General features: G+C 40.8%; 1 protein-coding gene across 2 annotated transcripts in view; it reads right to left on the reverse strand.

Annotated features, from left to right (window-relative positions):
• Window positions 1–200: 200 nt before the first annotated feature.
• cadm1b (cell adhesion molecule 1b) overlaps window positions 201–21,892 on the reverse strand; it is a 127,941-nt gene continuing 106,249 nt past the window's right edge. The window contains exons 6-11 of one of the 2 annotated variants that reach the window (XM_068585456.1): window positions 21,670–21,828; window positions 20,051–20,147; window positions 19,621–19,793; window positions 12,770–12,820; window positions 3,847–3,975; window positions 201–3,678 (exon numbers count right to left, since the gene is read on the reverse strand). In XM_068585456.1, coding sequence (XP_068441557.1) covers window positions 3,560–3,678; window positions 3,847–3,975; window positions 12,770–12,820; window positions 19,621–19,793; window positions 20,051–20,147; window positions 21,670–21,828 — 728 coding nt within the window. In that variant the 3' untranslated portion in view covers window positions 201–3,559. The remainder of the gene's footprint in view (window positions 3,679–3,846; window positions 3,976–12,769; window positions 12,821–19,620; window positions 19,794–20,050; window positions 20,148–21,669; window positions 21,829–21,892) is intronic. The other variant, XM_068585457.1, reaches the window with a different exon arrangement.

Genomic DNA, 21,892 nt, shown 5'->3' on the forward strand with positions numbered 1-21,892 from the left:
AACTCTTCTTATTTTTTTTTTTCTTTTGTAAAAATGTTGGTGTGAACCAATACAAAATATGCATGGCCATATGAGAAACATCCTCTTCACTACACAAAAGAAGAAAAAAGTGTCACCTGGGTACAGAGAGAAAATTAAGAATCAACAACAAAACAACCATTTTGGGGAGTAATAAAACAACCAAACCCCCCCCCCCCCCCCCTCCCTCCCCGTCCTTCCCCAGGCTTTATTAAACATGAGTTTCATCCAAATATCCAACACATGTTACAGATCATTCATAAAACTTCATGTCACAGTAAATACACCATCTTTTCATCTATGACAATGTATGCATGAATGGACTGAATGCAAACAGATGCTTGATTGACTGTTTGTGGTCACATCCTATAATTACTAAAGAACCGATACTGTATGGGCAAAGTGTTAAGGTGGAAGAAGAAGAAGTTTCATGTGACTTAGTTGACACTGACTGTACATACGTTTTGTCTGCTTAACAAATCTAGTTTTCTTTCTTTGTGAACTAGGTCTATGCAAAATCATATTCAACGTTTACTGTAACAGTGCACCATATTAAGAACACAAAAACATGTACAACTCAAACAAAACATGTACATCTTGTGATTTCTTCACTGTTTGAATAGCTGTGGTACTACAGTATATACGTGGGGCCTTTAATTTGCATTCTACCTGAGATGCAAAAAAAAACCACAATTATTAACACTCGTGAACCTGAGAGAGTGAAAATAAACATACTCGATATCAAGTATTTCAAACAAATCATAATATTGGATTAGAACAATGCGTCCATTTTTTTTTCACGTTCCTCGAATAAAAGCAACCTTTATAACCATTTCAGATAAATATCAAACCTCAAAATAAAATGCCATGCACATAACTGTTTCCATGACACCAAACTTTAAAATGTACTTTTATTGTAGCTTATTATAGCTATTAGTCGTGTTTTCCTGTCTAATATATCTATTGCCCTGCCCTTGAAGATATCCAAATAAATAACAATTTAAGTAAAGTGGGGGAAATAATAAAGAGCAAATTGAAACAGATTTCCGTTCACTAATTAAGACAATAAATACAACATTCTAGTCAGTGGAAGCTGCCACACTGCCATGAATAACAAGGACATGTATATATTTTTTTTTACTCATACCAGCTTTTATGCTCCAAGTTGTAATCGTGATGCGAGTCTGTAGTGCGTAAATAGACAACCCGGATGAGTATTGGACCTGTAAGTTAGAAAGAACATCTATATACAAGATATACGGTAAGAGTGTACATGAGGATACTGTAAGATACGAACCATATGCCTCAAAATCAAAGAAGGCACTAAAGTAAGTCCTTCAGTCCTTTCAATGATAAGTATCAAGAGGTGGGTTTAAGGCAGTGGTAATCCTTTTTCATGGTACATTTACACATTAGTGTCTTATTCAGGCAATACAATGATATCACTCACTTATTCCCAAACAGGTTTTTACTCTTCAAACTGCGATGCACTGCGTCTCTGTTTGATTTGTGTTGCTGGGTGGAAAAAAATAAGTTTTGCAGAAGTAGACGGCTCGTGTGTGAAGGTTTGCGCCTGCAGGATGACGGTAAGAAAATGATCTTTCCCCAAACCAAGTCTAAAGCTTGACGCACATCTTTGGTAAACTTGTAAGGCAGGGAACCCTTGCAAGTTATCAAAGACAGCCCAAAGGTAAAATGTCTCTACAGCAAGGATATAGAACTGATTCATGTTTGCAGTGATTGAATTTCTTTATACTCAAATATGGGCAAGGGCAGAAAAGTACGGTATATCTAGCAAGGATTTCTTAGCCGGGAAATAAGCAGTGAAAAGCTGTATCATCCCCCCCTCCCACTCCACGTATCCACGTGGACATATCTTGATACCTTAAACCTCACTGAAGGGAATCTTTGCCGTTTGAAGTGTAACAATTGTTCTTCCCTATAACACAGTACAATCTTAGTAAAACATAAATAAATGAACCAATGCCCTGGAAATGTTTCCAATTCATTTGCTAATGTTCTGTATTTTTCTAGATGAAGAAAGGATGAATTAGAGAGGAGCACGCTGCACAGTGGTCATTTAGCCTGAGCTGTACATAAGTCATATTCACTGTCTATGCGCACACTCGCAGAATTATTATATTTGCTCCGGGGTCGACCGCGTGGGTGATATCAAAATTCAATGATATCAAAAAAGAATTTCTACCTTACAAAACACAGCTGGCTGTACCAATATCCAACAAACAATACATTTTAGTGAGATTTCATGATTTATGCACTCTTTTACAGTCGGTACGACAAAGTTTATGTAATTCTAAAGTCAAAGTAAAGTTTGAGCCTGAAACCCATTGAATCGCTTTATCTGCCAAACATACTCGTTTGAATCTCTCCTCGTTTTCTGCCATGTTTTTTTGGTCCGTCCATCCAAAGGATGATAAGAAAAAATAGAGGCGCTGTTTTTAAAGTACTAGTTTCTTTTTTTTTTTACCAAGAGTTAAATCAGAAGGTAATTACCACTCATGTGTGCACACTCAGATGACAGTAAATGTTATCTTATTTTATTAACGGCTATCCTCTTGAAAAAAAAAACTGAAAGAGGGTTTGAAAAAGGAATAAGTGGTTCTGATTTTCTCTATAGAAACTGAAACTCTATATCATGGCACATAACAGCTGTCAGGTTGTCTGACTGTACTCCACAATACCCTAAACAAATACTAAACTGACCTCACATCTACTAAATGTCAGATGTCCTCTTGAAACCAACGAGCGACCACTTGTACTTATCCGGTTCGGTGTGAGATGATACTTAACGGCACTTCTACGTCACTTTCAGGAACGAATACATTCTATGATGAGCATGATTACTCACAACTGTTACATTAGTAATCACCACAGTGAACCTGACCTCGAAGGGAGGGTGAGTGAAGTCTGCGCTGAAATATATGTCCAAACTGAACTGTGATGAGCGTGGGACTTTGACCCAGCGGGGAGAAACGCGTGACACTGTGTTCCACTTACTGAACTCTGTAGATGAGTCTGGAAAAAATAAATACAAATGAGAATGTGTAAAAAAGCTGGCTACTCAGATATCTGGGTACATGAGCTAAAAGCTAGCTGCAGCACACATATACAAACACCAGCCCCTTGTAATCTCCGAAAGCCGAATGCAATAAAGGATCAGGTGGATTACATTGAAAAAGAAAAATCCAATCCAACAAGCATGAGAAGGGGGGGAGGGGAGAAAAAAAACAACAACAAAATGATGAAAAGAAATAGAACAAGGCACAGAATTGTCTGTAAAATAATTGAGCTGTACAGAATAGGCCCCAGCAGTCCAGAAAGGGACGGATCGGAGACTCGGCAACGCCTCGTCTTACCACTTGGCCTTGCCAGTCCCAACTTTCCACTTTCTTTTCTTCCTCTTTCAATCTCGACCTCCCCCGCCCACTAAGCCTTCGCGTAACCAATCAGAGTTAGACATAATGCTCCTTCAGCACCACCACCATCTGCATCCCCACCCGTCTCTCCTGGCCCGTCCAGTTCAGATATAGTACTCCTTCTTCTCGTCCGAGTTGTTGTGTCCGCCCTCTGCGTTGATGATGGCCGTGTCGGCATCGGCTGCATCGTCCGCCCCTTTGGCTTCATGCGTGAAGTAAGTTCCTGCAAAAGTACAGACAAGTGCAGACAAATTAGCCCGCGCACCTCATCCACTTCACGCGCACTTCAATCCTATTGCACTCCATTGGCAAATAACAACAACAAAAAACGAAGCACTTGAGCGCACAGATGTGTTCATGATCAAGTATGATTGCACCGCCGATGCCTTACCTTTGTGTCTGGCAAAGTATCGACCAAGAACAATGAGTGCACAGAGGATGGCAAACATCACCACAGCAACCACTCCTCCGATGACAGCATGGTCAATTTTTTGCGGTGCCCCCTCGCCGGCTCTGGAGTCTGAAACCAGGATAATAACCGTAAATAATTCTGTGATCAGTAAACCGCCTCAGCCCGTCACTAATGCCTCCACACAGACGCCGGACCGCACTGCAAGCTGCGGCCATTAAATCATAAGCCGGCCAAAATAAACACAATTTGCTTGTTTTCTCTCAAAAGCGTTTCAGCGGGACCTAAACTCAGAGGGAACACTTGAAAAGGTTGTCGAGGGAAAATGCCAGCGTATGTTGATTGCCAATAAAAATGGATGGTTAATGGTTCACACAGTTGCGAGCTCACCTCTTTAGTCCTGCCAATAACCCTCGCGGAGAGTTTGAAGTTTCAACATCAACACCGTTCTCGTGTCCACGGCGAAATGTGAAGCATTGCCAGTAGCCGGTTAGCTTAGCTTAGCACGGGAAACAAGGGACCTCTGAAGTGCACTAATTAACACATGCCATCTGTGTAATCCATACCAAGTCATAGTGTACCTGATTCAATCGCAAACTCTCGGCAAGATGGTGAGTAAGCATATTTACCACATTTTTCATAAGATAAGAACGTTATCCATTACTGCAACATGTTTAAAATAAAGTCTGAAGGCTCCTGATGTTAGAAAACCATATATTTATGATGTTATACCGTTGAACCAGGCTCTCTACATGAACGCTTTCAGTGCTTCCAATAGCTGAAATGGCTGCTCGAGCCGCTTGACTGAGCGATTTTGAAAAATGTTTTAAGACAGTTATTTCACCATGAAACAGTAGACACCGTCTGCAATTTCATCGAGAGTTCACACACTGTAAAATACATTGTGATTTAAGAGGCCATTTCTGGAAGTTATAGAGCTCAATCATCAGAAATAGACACAAGTCTGGAGATAAATTGGCGCCTGGTGTCCCCATGCAGAGAAATACGTGGCTGCCTCAGGTGTCAGAGAGTATCACTGTCTAGCATTTAGCCAGATTTATCCGTGCACCGCAGTAGAACAAGGCAAAATTTAAAGCCTTTAAATTTCCAGTCTCAGAATAGTTCAGAGGCATTTATCAATAGTCTATATCTGTGCACATTTGGACTGATGGAGGAGTGGCAGGCGAGGGAATGGCTGCACTGTTCTTTGCTGCATGAGAGAGCAGCTCAATTTTCCATCAATCTCACTAGCCATGCTCTGAACTTGAATGATTTTGATAAAAGACGAGCGAAGGGAGCAGAATTTCTCAACTCTGCGAGGGCGTAATAAGTGGAGTTGAGGGGTCTAAGTCAGGCAATTGCCGTTCACATCTCAACCTTTAAAAAACACCCAACTAAAACCTAGTTGGAGTTGAATTCAGCTCGGCACGAGGACATTTTCGGAAGTGCATTAGCTAATTACTGAGAAAAGTTTTGTTTCAGTTGAGCGCCCACTTAAAAAAGACTCGTCTGTACGTCCGGCTAAGTGAAGCAGGGAAGCGCAGGGCGCCGTTTGTTTACCGTGTCGGCGATGTCAGATAGCACAGCTCATTCCCCCCGTTGAGAGGAAAGGGCCCATGCTCCATGCTAATGAACATTCACCATGAAACGGCCTGTGCACATTCCTCGTCCACCCACTCCCCCACTCCTCCCTGCCCTCACCTTGTTCCCCGTTGTCTTTCTTTTGACACATCCGCAAGGAAACATGCAGGGTCTCGGCTGCCTCTGCACACTGAGGGAGAGTTTTTATTAACAGGTAGAAATATTTGCCTAGTGTAAGCACCTCGACTCTATCCCAAAAATGTCAAACTAAAAAAAATCCCATAACACCGACAGTATCAGCTGCTATGGTTGGTTGCATATCGCGTCGCCGGCATTAAGCCCACTACTGAACAGCGGTTCTCTGTTTGTCAGTTCTATATTTATTACAAGGGAGGGCCGCAAAAACATAATCTCAAATGCAATACAAATGTTACTGTTGTGTTCATTTTCACTTATTTTGCAGTGTTGCTGCAGCCAGCGTTACTGTGCAAGGCGATTCTGAGACATGTTACATAACGCACTGCTATACAAAGGTTTGAAGCATATTGTGAGCTGGTTTTAAACGTAAAAGTCAATAGTCATGAGATGTGCTACTCCGTTATTGAAAACAATTGTACACAATATTTGTAAGGCTCTGACGCAGCTTTTACAGTCTGAAAATATATCAGATTCAAATTTTTTAACAGGAAGCATTTGAAAGATAGGTGCTTTCAATTACAACAGGTCTTGCAAAAAAACTACATTTAATGTAGTAAGGGAAATGTTTTTTGGATCTAGATCCAAATTATGGACCAAAAGCTACGATATCTCAGCCTCTGCTGCATCAATTGTGCCCATTAATACCCCTTTTGTAACATAATGGAATATCCATAGTTATTTTTACACAAACCTAAATCTTTTCTTAAATCTGACTAAATACTTTTGCTGCCTAAACCCAAGGAAGCTGTTTCTTATGAAGACGGGAGTTTGTATTAAAAGACAGTATGCATGTAACGAGTAGAAAAGGATCAACCGCCCAAAAAATGAAAGAAACAAAGATTGGTATGTTAAACTACCCTATCATCCTTTTTTGTGCTCACATCCAAAGTGCTGTGGAATCACCGACCAGTGGGACCAATTGTGGTTTAGTGTCGTGGACATGAGGAACCCCGCTGACCTCACGATTATTGAGTGACCCACTTTACTGATTTACAGCCACCGTCTGTCACCTGCGAGTCCTCCAACTCGATGGATCATAAAGTGTCGGGCTTTACCTTTTATGGTGCTTCCGGATCTTATTTTGCTCACAAAGTGGACAAAATAACGGGATCATCCTACGATACAATCACAACAACAGCACACACTTCACATTTGGTTGAATCCGCACCTCCATTGGAGCCGGTGTTCATGTTATTTTCTCCACGTTTGGGTAAAAAAGTGTGTGCGGGACTCCTGAAGTGCTAATCTGTAGGCTACCTGACCAAATCTCTGACCTCAACAAGCACAGAGTTTCTTTATCAAGTGTCATTGCTATCACTCCCCCCCTCTTCGTGTGTAGATTAGTTTGTCATTCAGTGCTCTAACACACCCAGGATTAAGAGATTGATTCCCTCAGGCTGTCCACGCTCAACATATACGGTCCAGAATCCAGCAAAGTGCTTGAAATAAAATAAAAAAAAACTCCAAATGACCGACAGTGTTATTACAGCAGCCTTTGTGACCTCACACTTGAAATAAGTAGAATTTGATTATGTCTGTAATGTGGCTGGTGTCCGTACCGCCGGCACCGCTCTGCTCACGATGGGGGAGCGCTGACATGCCCACACCGCCGTCCTGACAGGATGTGCACAGCCACGGGGATTTATGGGGGAATAAAGAGGATTTGCAAGCAACTGATGCCCATGTCTGTGCGACGGTGAAATCTGCTCTGCTGAACTCCCAGCACCGCATGCTTTACAGCCGCACCTTTTCGTCTCTTACTGCAATGACTAATTGCCGCTCTGGTCAGCATCCTATCAGACTATCTGTCAGGCTGATAACATGGAACATAATTTCATTTTTCCCATCTTTTTTCCTCTTAATAGTATCTCACATAATGAGGCGAAGTCTCACACACACTCACTGGCATGCCCCCACACACAAACACATTACAATTTATAGATGTAATTACATGGATATAATTGAAACAATGACTCTCTTGCATTGAAAGAGCAAAGCCGTCACTTGCGCTGAATAGACTCTCACAGTAACCTTTTCCTCTACAGCGGCGGGACAATTGGGCAGCGTTGCAGAATCAACTTGAGGACCGTCAATAGCCATTTTGTAGCACTGAACTGCTAACATCCGTGGCTTTTGTATTGGTTGCTGTTCTAAAAAGGAAATGAACATAATGAGATGAGCAAAAATGGGCAATCTCCACCAAATAGGGTTTTGTATTGCTGTTGTAGCAGTCCATCAACAGAGCACAATATTGTCTTCAGTTGAATCCCAATGCCACCGCTCACTCTCTAAATAGATTCCCCGGGTTCTTTGTAATAACCCGAAGGAGTGATTTAAAGATGTGCAAAAACAGCTGTGACATTTAACAGAGGTGCTGAAATATCAGTGAAGGTCTGACTACAACTAATAAAATGGTAAATTAATGGAAAATGTGAAACCGAACTTGAACTCCTTGTTGGCAGCTTATTGTATCTTTTGAGATTGGCAAACTTCTCCACACAAAAGCCGGCAGCACTCTTCTCCACTTCATACTTCCCCTTCAACATGTTTTCAAGGTGAGGGAAAAGGTTGACAAAAATAATGGAAATCGCTTGCTCCCTTTTCCAAAGTCGCTGGCATGTGACGTGCTACAAAAGTACATCTTATCTGCCTTAAAATGATGCATGATGCCAGTTCATCGGCACATAACATTCACTCTCCAAACCCTAAAGTGCTAAGTAGAGCTCTCATAATCATTTACTAGTGCTCCATGAAAAAACAATATAACTGCAGTGAAACACTCATTTAACTTCAGGGTGGGCTGGCATTACTAACCTATTCCCTGGAGACCAATTAAAATAGACCATTACAATATTTTCTTACTTTAATAACTGTTAAATAGAAAGAAAGAAAAACCTCAGGTCAGAAAAAACACAATTTCAACTGGGAATCAGAGTAAACAAATGTGAGGGGGAAAAAAGCAATTACCATTTCTAAATTATTCTTTCATTTTTCCAATGAAATACTTCAAAGATAAATGATACATGCGAGAGTTATATCAACGCTAGTAAATGTTTAATGGCTCATTATGTTGAATACTAAATCCGCTCATAACAGTTTTTGTTGTAGTCAGAATTGTATATGGAGTTTAAGGCTTGAATCCCAAGACTGAACCGCAGTGGAAACCTGCCAACGCCTCACATGTAGCAGTGCTAAGGGAGGAAACAGCCAAAACAAAATGTATGAAAACTTGCCAGACATGGATTCCTGAAATACCATCTGGTGAAAAATGACATGATCTACTCACTTTGAACGAGAAAAACGATGCGTTAGTCAGAACAAAGAAAAGGGAACGATCTATATGTATATATTCTGTGCAGCGCATGTTAAAGTACAAATCCCTGACGGCTTAGCCAAGCAAGCAATAAAAAACTATTATTGTTCGCAGTGTTATCAAATCTTAAGGGTGCCGTATATAAAGGCCAGACTCAGGTTTGTGTGTCGAGTCATATTTGCTTACTAAGCTCTTATTGGCATTTCATTTACAACTTGTACTTTTAAAGCAGACGGCTGCTGACCCCTGTTAACTCATCGCACCACAAAGCGGTGTGATGTTGAGGTTTCTATATTACTTTTCGATAATTCAGCAGAGGTCCTCCTGCAGCACGCTAAAAACAACTTACCCTGGACAGCAGATCTGCAGAAACATAGGGTCTTTTTAATCAAGTCTTCAACATAATTCCTTGCTCCATGTATTTCCTCTGGCTCCTCTCGACAAGCCGGGGGGAGAGAGGAGTTACTGAAGGCTTAGCCGAGGATATCATGTCCCTGCCTTGGATCATCTCTGAGCATCTGACGAGCTGGAGCATTAGCGCCACAGACTCTCTTTATTCCTTCAGAGCTGGGGATTCTGGGTAAATTCAACCCTTTTCCACAGAAAGAAACACAGCCACTAACAAAAAACTTGTGGCGTTAAAAAAAAAAATGTGGATGTGACGGTGGAACCATCGTCTGCCCATCGTGGATGACGATGTTCTGCTTCAAGAATTCATGGTTCATTTTTCTGAAGCGGCAGGATACGACCGTGTTTGGGGTGATATGTCTGAATATAGCGGAGATCTCTACTGTACGGCCAAAATGTACTCAATGAAAAGTACTGTGACATTGCAAAAACAATGACTGAGAGTATTGTCTCTTGTACTAATTTCAGACCAGTGATGTATTTGTCTGCTGCTGCTGAGGCTCTCTCATGTTGGTTCAATGTATAAAACGCCAACCAAATCATTGCGGTACAATAAGGAATTAATCTAATAGTAACACAGCAAAAATAAGGATTTTTCCGTAGAAATATACTCAAATGAGAGCAAAAAAATGACTTCAGTATATTTAATGGGAGTGAAATATCACTTGTTACGACCCAATTCATAAATTTGGATCAGTGAGAATAAAGGGCACACATATCTGTCATGTCAAATAAATCTTTTTGTTTTAGTGTAAATCTGCAAAAATAAACATATTGAGAGAAAGGAGGACTGAAAACTTTCAAACACATGAAATACATGTCTTTCTGAAAGAGTGACTTATCTCTCCCATGAGGTCTACACACACACACGCACGCACGCACACACACACACACACACACACACACTCGCTGCATGTTTTCAAACACTGAAAGACCTGACAATGTGAACTCTTGTGAAACCTTCTGAACATGAAACGGCATAGACAAAAACAACTGTGAGATTCTGTGCTTTAACATCCCCCACTGCAAAAAACATATTAAGGCCTTGAACTGATGCTTGGGTTTGCAAGCCAACAGCAAGAGGAAAACAACTTATCAGAGAGAAGAAAATCCAGCAAGGGAAATCATAGCATTTTGGAAATTAAATCCATCTTTTATGAACAACAAAACAGGAATGCAGTGGGCTAACAATATTCAGAAACTCCCTTTCATGTTTACTTTCAGGAGAAACTGTGTCCACCTGCTGCTCATGTGGATTAGTGAATGACAGCAAGCAACTTGAAAGCTCAGCGTATTCATTCAGTAAGTTTATCCTAGTCAAAGTACACAAACAAATGATCAGATCTATGTGGAGATTTTCAAAGTACAGCACTAAAAAAACTATGTTTTAATGTGTATTTGTTCATTGTATACAATAATATATTTAAAAAAGTGATCCTTATTCAACATGAGCATCAGTGATACAAAATAAATGGTTCAAAAAGGTTTCAAACAAGAATGGATGCTAGGCTAAAGTAAAACATGTAAAAAATAAATAAATACAACCACTGTGTGCAAAAACACAACCAATAAAAACATTAGACCCAATGTCTATTACGTGATCGATTATGTTTTTACTGTAATGTGTGAAGGATCATTAGTTACGATCAGTAAACAAACACAACATCAAGATTATTATTTTTAAATCACAAACTCAAACTCTTCAATCTTTATGTGTCAATGATTAAATTTATGCCTCCAAAAATGTACTGATGATCCATGATTGGAGCTTTGAAATCAGAATACAATAGCAGTTCAATGGCCCCTGATTACAACAGAAAATCAAGCTTGTGGTGGAGGAGGCCGTGCCAGTTCACATAATGAATGAATACGAAATCATTCTGTATACTTCCTTATTGAGAAAAATGCTATACTCTGCTGTTATGCTGTTTAAGGTAGTGCAGAGCAATCTACCGCAAGCCAGCTTACCATTGCCCTTGTGACAGGGTATTTAGAAGAGTAGTGAACTGCAAGAAAGCTCAATTACATCTTGCCAGCATGTACTGCATAAATCACCGTAAATCCTCTTTCAAGCCTGTCTTTGGGAAATGACTGGAATGTTGCGGAAGAAAACACGGAGACGGCTGCACGAGTGTAACTCAAAGGAGAAAAGCTTCGGGGAGCAAAATGCAGAGTAATGCACACTTCTGCAAAAGCAACTTCCTGTTTAACTGAGCCACGCCCAGACAGAGGGAAATGAGGCTTGATCTCTTACATACTGCTCATAACTTCATTTGAGAGATATAGAAAGAAGAAAAGACAAAAAGTAGGAATTTCAAACATGAGGAAGTAATTTGAAAATGCAATGAAGGAGAGCTCTGAAAAAGTGAAAAGAGATTTTTTAAAACAACCCATGAGACCACAGAAATGATTGCAGACAGTGCCATATATGTGACCCTTTTTATGAATACAAAATGCACAAACAAATTATTGAAAAGCCAATTATTTGATCAAATAAATGTATGAATGAATGATATCTTAAATCTGCCACAATAGAATAGTGGAGCCTTTGATGTGTTCTCACACTGAGTTTTAAACTTATCATGTGCGTACTGCCATTTCAGATTTTAAGCCTAAATTAAATCAAGAGTGGTCATGACAAAAGGACCAAAATTGCTGTATCTCTAAAGCAGCTATTGATAAACAGATCTATTCTTTAAGGATAGTTTTTTGTATTGAAATGTCACATGCTGGCTTATCCAAATGTCAACTCCCAAGGTTGCCTCGCCATCTGTCAAGCCTTAGCGGTGCTTTTGAAATAATAGCGTTTTTCTTTTTAAATGGCTAATGTTAAAATACATTTTTGCAAAAGAGCATAATCAAAGTATAAAATAGTGTGTATGGAAGATGCCAAAAGGTTGATCTGCTAATAGCAACCTAAGTTAACTGCCTTTTATTCATTTCATACGTCTTTGAGAAAATAGTTATTGATGTTTTTCGGCCTTACAAAGACAAGATGTGACTGGCATTTGTAGGGGAGATGCAAAGGGCATTATAATATGATGGATGGGCCGGTTGAGATATAACTGCAGATGTTGATAAGATAGCAGAACAGCAAAGCGGAGTCTACGTTTTCTCAGATCAAACATGGGACTGGAAAAGGCTATGACAGGTGTCTTTGACAGCCCTGCGCTGCCCTTCCTCAATGTCACCTATCAGCAGCACTATCTGATTAAAACTGGCCATCCGCGGTTTCTCTTAGGTACAAGCCCTGGTTCTTTCCCTCCTTGGTCATCTGATCACACATGTATTCAAGCTCCCACACACACACACACACACACACACACACACACACACACACACACACACACACACACACACACACACATGGTTGCTGAGAGGGACAGTAGTGGGGGCATACAGTACCTTGCGTGTTGACTGGATTGGTGGTGGGTGTGGGGATAGTAGTGGGAGAATCTAGATGAAAAGAGTAAAAAAATAAAGAACATGTGTAAGAAATAAAGGAAGACAAGAGTAAAGAAATAGACAAAAGTCATTCAAGATGAGAAGCTGTACTATAAAGACAGGAAGCCTTCCGATGTCCGAGCGGTGTTTTGAGCTAAATGCTAGAGTTAGCATGCTAACATTCGCACAGAGATAGGATGAATACAAGCATGCTAACATGCTGATGTTTAGCAAGTAAAGTGTTTATCGTTGTTACTATGCTAACTGAGAATTGTAACCTGCTAGCATTTGCTAATTAGTGTGAGCCACAAAGTGCAGCTGTGGGCGTCAGGAATGTCATTAGTTTTGTCGGTAACCTAAAGCTTGGACAAATGTTTTTGCTTGATGATGCCGCCGACAAAAATTCAGGGGAATACCGAGTTGAATCTCAAATTGTATGTCAATAAATGATCAGTCGTCAAGATTTATAATTTACAAAATGTCAACGTCATGAAGGTCATAAGGAACCATGAATGTCTGCACCATAGAAAAAAAAAAGGAACAGAAGGAACATTAAAATCAACATAGCAGGATGGTCAGAGCGGCGTCCATTTTCATGCGTACTGCTCTCACGTAGCGGGCAAACTTCAGCATTAAAAAAGCCGATTTACGGCAAGTCGTCAAGACAGGGTTTTGAAGAAACGACTGAAACAAGAGGAGCAAGTTATGGAGAAAATTAGTTTGGGGGCTCATCTGCCTCCATTAGCTACCTGTGGCTCTGGAGAAGGACAAGCTGAGTGTAGCTAACTCGCCAGCTATCAGTCTCACTCTCTTTACGGTGAGCACTTTACAGCCCCACTGAACTGACATTCACCATAATAACTAACAACAACAGTCATTTTCTGTTGTATCAGTCAATGGACAACAGTACAATGTCTGCTCTGTGTCTATTCTTATTCCAGGTCTGAACAAGATTTTGTTCTAGTTCATTCGATTCGTCGTTGAGATATTTCCCTGAAACAAAACTCTAGGTGGGGTAAGAGGACAAGTGAGGGGGCTCAACAAAAATCATTAGCATATCCTCCAGGAATTGTCTGTATAAAATCTTGTGGCCGCTCATACAACAGTTATGATATTTAAGTTTGAATAAAAGTGGTGGATCGGCCGATCATTCATTGCCATGAAGAGGACCACGGCCATTATCACCTGGCTAAAAACAAAAAGACACTAATATTTCACTGTGCTGCGGTTGTATTATATCATATTATATTATGGTAAGCTATTGTATTTTTCATTTTGATACATGCTTTTATTAATTATGAATAATAATACGAGGCAATCATGGAAAGGTATTGCTATTTTCCACGGTCGCCTGCAATAATTAAGTCAAACTGCAAATTAAACCACTCTGGTGGTCTCCCGCTGCAGCACAGCAGAGCCTCGAGCAGCATCCTCCGCCCCGTGCTGTACTGATTAGACCTGTCAAGAACCTCTAAACAAAATAATCAGAAAGACAAAATGGAGGGCAATTCAGGTATTCTACGGTACTAAGGAGGGCTGAAAGCTTCCTCATCAGGGGAATATATGCCTGGCTCTGGTGCAGGGGAAAGATAGCACGACCCCTTGCTGTGGGAGAGTCACAGCAGGGGAAATTGGCTGGCTGTCTTCATGCCTTTACTGTCTTCACTCCATCAAAAGACAGCAGTGGGGGACCACACACTCCCGGGCTAATGATAAAACATCAAGGACAGCATAATGTTGCCGCTGGGGATGGAGTGTATGGCGGAGGTGGTGTTGACGGTGGTAGGGGGGTATCGGGGTATCAGGCAGCGATTCTGCTCTGACAGTATTTGAAGAGGGGGGTGGGTTAGATTTCTTTCCCTGTGACCGAAGGCAGTCTGATAGCTGAAATGTCAGTGTCTGGAAGAGGGAAATTGGCCATTCAGGGATGAGGGTCTTCACAAAGGCCGGGATAGGATGTGGCACATATAATATCCAGGCGAACAAGAATTCTCCATGGGCAATTTCCAGGCTGGCTGACTCTGGGCTCAGCATTATGAGGGCTGAAATATGAGAGTATTTCGCAGAGGCCATATTTTCAGGGAGCATTTGTATCAGTGAGGAATTTGATATGAGAAAATTTAACCATAAAGTGAAACAATGTAGGAGAAATTGTTTATCTATGCTTGCTTAAACCGGCCTGCCAACTCAACAGCAGGGTAGAGATTTAGCTTGTTTTTCGTCTATTTGTTTTCTCTTGCTTAAAAGTTTCTTTTCCATGAATTTAATAGAGATTTTCTAAAAAACAAGGTCGGGGATGTCTGTAAGAGGGTTGTTGTAACTTATCCATTGAATTTATTTGAGGAAAATCAATCTACAAGCTCATGTGTTGGAAGTTGTTCCTCACTTCCTTGCACATTTGATGAAACCAGTGTGATTCACAAGGACAGTTTCACAACAGCCTTTCATAAGAACAAGGAGACCCATGAGCCCTGTCTGCCCATGTTATGTCAAAACCCAGATAAACCTTGAATTTCCAGTGGCTTGTGAATTTTTGACTTCTTGTCCGCGTAAGATTAATAGGTCAGAAAGTCAACCGAGGGCTAAACCGCGGAGGTAAAAGAAGCATTGTTGTCCTGCCAAAAGGCAATATGTGTGAGTTATAGCACCAGATCACCTCTGAGAGAGACAGGCCTCTCTCTGGTCAGCTCACACCACACACCAGCCGGGGGGGGGAGGGCGACACAATTCACAGCCTACTGCAGACACACCGACGTGGAGAACCGCACGACAGGGCTCTTTATCAGCCTTTAGACCGTCCATATACAATACAAGCGCCACAATAGGACTTGATTTGACGTGGATTTACATCGGCCTCACACCTGTCCGGGCTGTCACACAGTGAAAGGTCATTAGTCATTTTGAAATAGGAAGAGCTCAAAGGACTAGCACCGGTAGAAGGTGGCGGCAGGATGAAAGAAAATTGATCGACAAATTCAGATCGGCGCTTTCAATAATACTCCAAGCAAATTGATCAAGAACAAAACAACTCATTAAAATAAAGCTATGTGTTGCATGCAGTTGGTGAGATGAAAGATGCTTTTTGACAGGTGTGTGATGGCTTTAACAGGAGCAAGAGCTCATACATTACAAAACAAAACAGTGGAAGCGCTAGATAAAACAAGAAAATGGTAATTCTGTTAGATACATGTGAAGATAGTGGGTGGGATAACAGTTGTGGATGGTTTGAAGTTGTGCCTCGCTGCTGAGAAGTGGAATTTTTTTTTTTTACGTTTCTCATGCTAAGACCAATCTGTGCTGCAGAAACACATACCCATTAAACCAATGGAGAAAGCATGATTAGTCTGGGGCAACAAACCCTCACATGGACTACAACACGATTTTGTCTGGCGTTAAATCCTCCAGAAAAGAGGAGTGGGAGTCGCAGACATAATTATATGCGGTTATGAGCATCTTTTACCAATCTCCTGTGTCTCATTACAGCGAGCTGGAGTCATCATGCTTCCAACGCTTGTTCACCAGAGAAATGATGTTTAATGGAAATTGGTAAAATATGTGGATAGCAAGTTACTAATTGAAGACGTCATAGCCAAAGGCGCAAATGCTGATAGCTAATATATAATGTAGATAGAAAAGATAATTGTTTATTATTCTGGCCCAGAGTACATTTGCCTCCCATTGTTTTTCCAAGTTTAAGGGCTGCAGCATGAAGCAAATGATACATGAATTTAACAGTAGACAGACATCAATCATGAGCTCTTAAATACACACAGGCTCTTCGGTGAAAACCCTCAGAATATGATATAACTTCTGTGTTTGAGAATAACCTAACTTTTATCTAAGACAGTAAATCTCTGTGTGAAAGGAATCTTGACACAACAATTAGGCATTTAGTTGTGGTAGCTCGAGTGAGTCTGCCTTGAGTGAGCTATTTGCTGGCATATGCCGTCCTTTTGTTTGTTAGTGATCATTATGGGCCCATTGGGAACAAGCAGATGCCATCATCTGCCTGGCAGAGCACGATGATGAATAACCATGGGGCGGCCGAGTTGCGAGAGTCACAGGAAACCTATGTCACAGTGACAAAGTCCCACATGTCAGCTGGCGAAATAAACATATCAACATCAAACATGTGAGGGTGTAAACATCAGTTTATGTTCCATTAGCCTGTGTTACTTTTTTTTTATTTCAGCAATGGAAAACTGGTTTTCCATTGCTTCTCTGAATGCTTTGGACTTGATTTTGATGATAGAGGTCCCTTAAGACGTCCATACATGGATATTCTAAATTCAAATTTGAAAACACATCAACAATACCTTTCAACTAAACCTCTCAGGAGGCAAATTTCTAGAGTTCCCCGGTGTAGAAATTGAGTTGTAGGTTTCTCAATGAAACCAAAAAACCCACTACAACTGCCCAAAACATTGCACCTCCATTAAAATCATATTCACTGCTGGCGGAGACGTTGGAAAACCATAACAGATGCAGCTATTTTCACAAATGCACATATTTCAGTAACTGCAGTAAACATTTGCCAGCAACAAAAAAAAAAAGCAAAGTTTTTTGACACAAGGCTGTCAACAAGACCTAAACAAGCAGACTGAGTATCGATCAAAAACAATATCACCGTTCTGAACCGGCAATCGGATCTCTCCACAAAGTGACCTCCAATAGGTCATTTTCAGCAGCAGCTTTGCTTTTAGCATTAACACTCTGCACCTCGACTCGAAACTGATTCTTCGGGCACATGGTAGGCTGAAGCTTTAGTGTTGGTTTCAGAGGCCACATGGTACATCAGGTGACATGCTGTTGCACCATAGCATGGGATGGATGTGTCAAACAAAGACAGGAGAAAGAACGGTCCTATTTCGTTCTAATATGACAATGCTAGGTGTACATATGGATCGGACTATTACATTTAAATAACAATTAGCCGTTGACGTTCTCTAAACAGCATGGATCCTCACATGCTGATGAAACTACCAGAAACAAAATAAAGGTAACTGCAAACAATTATGGGCATGAAACCAAACAATGAACTCAGAACAATCAGCTATTTATCTGAATAAATCCCGACGGATGGGATAACATGTGGAACATATAAATAGAAAGAATTATAGTAAAAATAATTAATTTGATGTTCATTCAAAAACATAATAAAAACATAATAATAATAATTTGGGTTACCCAAAAAATTTGATTACAGAAAAAAAATACTTATTAAGACCAGTTGTGATGGTGACTAAATCATGCTTGCATCTATGTACACATCTAAAACTCAGATTGAAGGTGGACACAGAACAAAACTTTCAACAGATGAACGTAAGCAGCCGCTGAGCGTCAAACTGCACAAACATGCACACAGTCGCGCTCAAGTGAAGCAACAATAAGTAAAACACATTTTTAAGAGCGGGGACCGTTTGTGCATTGCGGTTTCGATGTGATGAAAAGGACTACAGATAGATAGAGAAATATACAGATAGATAGATAGATAGATAGATAGATAGATAGATAGATAGATAGATAGATAGATAGATAGATAGATAGATAGATAGATAGATAGATAGATAGATAGATAGATAGACAGACAGGAAAAGAAGACTCTAATCCAAACATCAACAAATGTTGTTCTGTTATTCATCCTTAAACGTTTTGATTAACATAAAGCCGTATGCTATTCTAGAATAAACCTGTGCTAAGTTTAGATTTCTGGATAAAAGCAAATGTAATTTAACTATTTGTACATATTCCTTGAGACTCTATCCAGTACAACAGTTTTACCCTTCCTGGTGTGGGTATGGTCACTGCCAGGCAATGTTCTTGGCACACAGGCAGAAACAAATTGAAACTTGGGAGTGAAATTCAAGATGCTCCTCGAAACAGCAGGGAGCAAGCGCTCCAAGGAGAGAAAGCTAAACTCACCAACAATGGCTGCACCTGCTGCAAATGAATCTCCCCCTCGTCCTCATCACCCCAGCCACTAAAAATAGGAAATTAAGGTCCGAGGAGCATGTGCCCCACTAATGTCCCGTTTCCGGATTTGTAAATGATTTCAAAACTTCAAACAGTTCCCCCTGCTGCTGTCCCTTTGGGGACTCAAGAGCAACTATGCCTGGTGCAAGTTGTTTGCAAAATAGTCGAGTGAATTTACTCCCTTATTTAGTGTTTTTGGTGTTATTTGTTGTATCGAGAATTGTGATGTATTGGAAAGAGAGTAAAACACACACACACAATAATGTGTAATGACTGACAGACGTGTTAAAGATTTTTTTTTTAAAAGAACAAGAAGCTGCAGTGAGTAGTTTTCTACTGGTCGCTGCATTTGTGGCTCACAGAAAGGGAATTAATTGCATTTAAAGTTAAGTCCTGGGAGAGGTGGTCCCTTTATTGCCCTTTACTGGTTGGCTGCAGAACACATTGAAATTCCAACAGCTTCAATGTAAGTCAACAGAACCAGAGCACATCTTTCTGGAAGCAATATGACGTTCAATCCCTGATATGAGGCGTCAATGTTTTTTCTTTTAGTTGGAGATTTTGCGCGTTAAAGATTGACTTGTGTGTACGGTAAATATAAATAAAGCTGCAGAAGGCTGGTAATTAGCTTAGCTTAGCATGAAAACAGGGGAAAACGCAACAAACTGCGTAACGGTAAGACAACCAACAGCCGACCAGCACCTCTAACGTACAAGTTTATATCTTATTTCTTTAATATGTTCTCTTCTGTGATCATGCAGAGTTTGCATCAGCACTACAAACTGAATCTTGGAGTTGATGGCATTGTAACATCAGGTACAATAAAGCTGAATACCTACCATGAACATAGAGTATGTAGTCGTCGTAGGCCTCTCCCACAGCATTGAATGCCACGCAGCGATAGGTGCCGTTGTAGGACTTGTTGAGGTTCTCGATGTACAGATCGGAGCCGGTGACCACGGCGTGAGGCGGCACATCCTCGTCCACTCTCAGCCAGTTGATCTGATGGGGACTGGAGAGCACAAATACCACGCACATCACTCAGGCGCCGTCTAGCCACGCTAAAAATCGGAAAATAAAGGTCAAATATGAGATCGTCTGAGAAGGGCCATCGGCAGGCCCTTTCTAATGATGTGCTTTATACAGCGTGCAAACAACGGGCAACATTTAAACGGTACAATGAAATGTAAAGGTTAAAGGGGGTGCACCGACTGGTCCAAAGCAGGACATTTGAAGTGTTGATTTGCGTCCATCTGTGTGGATACTCACTGTGGTTTTCCTTCGGCGATACATGTCAAATCTAGATTGTCGCCCTCTCGGGGTAAACCGTCTGGATACGTCACCACAATCTTCACTTCTGGTTTAACTGAAAAGAAATGATTTAGCACACTCCAGTGTCATGAGTTCAAACAAAGCTGGCTTTTTCTTCACATCTCCACCCAAAGCAAAAGTTGAAGTCAGAGAGGATGATGAAATGATTATCCTATGAGCTCAGTCGACATCCAGCAAGCCACAGTTACCTTACAACAAACTTATTTTTTCTTCTTCTTATCAATGCTAGGCAAAGATTACCAAAATGTCAAGCGGTTTCAGTCAAGCTTTTCTCTTTCTTGAAAGGTCAAACAAAACAGTAGTCTACTCGAAAACAAAAATTAATATTCTAGACCGACAACAAAAGGGTGCCTTAACCTTTCTTTGATGTTTCGCAGTGTGCCGCAGCCTCTTTTACCTTTTCAATCAATGCACTATTTAAAGAACACCTTATTTTTTACCTCCTGTGGTGACTGTATCGCATGTGCCAAGGCACCAGTAGGCGTTAAGACCAGAGTGCCAGGACTGCATGGAGGCAGGCGGTGAGAAACTCACAGTACACCAGTGATACTCAAATTACCACCTGCTGGGTAGCCGGGTGGCCCGCTGATCCTTTTCTTATATGCAAACAAATAAATTGATTCACAGTTGAATTGTTTTGTACTTTTATTCGAAATAAGAGAGCAATATGAAGCACCAACATAGATAAATAGAGCCTGTTAAAAAAAAGAAGAAGAAAAAAGACCTGGGCGGGTTATATTCCTCAGACCCTCTGGTAGTTTAATTTAAATTATTATAAATTGCAATGTTGCATCAGTGGACCCCGAACAAAGCAGGTTGAGTATCACTTCAGTCCTGTACATCTATAATTTGATGATACACTAAGAGTCTACCTAGACATCTGTTCCTACATATGCTCTGATGCTTCTTGCTCACATGGTGTTGTCTTTGAGACACTGATATATTTTACCTCGTGAAAACCAGTACTACCAAGTCTAGCTTGGCATTACTCTTTAAAACAATGAATTAAATGTGGCCATAGTGACTCTCAGAGTCATGCTATATCTTTATCATTGAGAGGATGTAGATCCCCATGCATTTAGCTGTAAGATCCACTCCAGGTGGAATACTCCCCAAGTTTACTTTTGTCAGACTCTGAAACAAGAGTTTGAATTGATTCATTTCAATCACAACAGACTAAAAGTCCCGCACTTGTTTGTATGTGTTTCCTCGGAGTTGAAAGGCGGGTTATATTAATAGAAATAGTACAACTCACTTCAAGATGCACACGTATGCTTGTGGACCCTGTCTGTGCTGCTTGCTAGTTGCGATGTTAGCTGCATATTATGTTACCAGTCATTTTTGGTCAGCTTTCCAAGTATGTTTTTAGAAACTTTTGTTATTGTTAGTGAGAGTAGTACCTTTCCAATTATCAGTAGTGTATGTCATGGCCATATAATACCCCAAAACAACTTTTGAAGTCCCTAACCAGCCCAAGGAAGAGAGAGACAGCGCTCTCTATGGGGCCTTGCCGTTGCTCTGGACTTGAAAAACTACTACAGTTTGAGATAACTCACATAGCACTTCCAAGTGTCTTTGAGCCAGGAGGTCCTTTACAGCTGGGTGGTCAATGATGCAGTCCACTGGCACTCCATCATCCTCTTTGGTGACAGAAATTCTTACACGGCTGGAGACAGTGAACATCCTGTCATACGTCTCCTCAACTGTTGTCTCGCCTAGAAAAACAGCACAAGCAGCAGAGGGTTGGAAAGGTTAACACTCACCTCAAGTCCTGCAGCT

Source organism: Clinocottus analis, unplaced genomic scaffold (assembly GCF_023055335.1).
Source record: "Clinocottus analis isolate CAN_PGR_092001 unplaced genomic scaffold, fCliAna1.0.p SCAF_2, whole genome shotgun sequence".
Taxonomy (NCBI): domain Eukaryota; kingdom Metazoa; phylum Chordata; class Actinopteri; order Perciformes; family Cottidae; genus Clinocottus; species Clinocottus analis.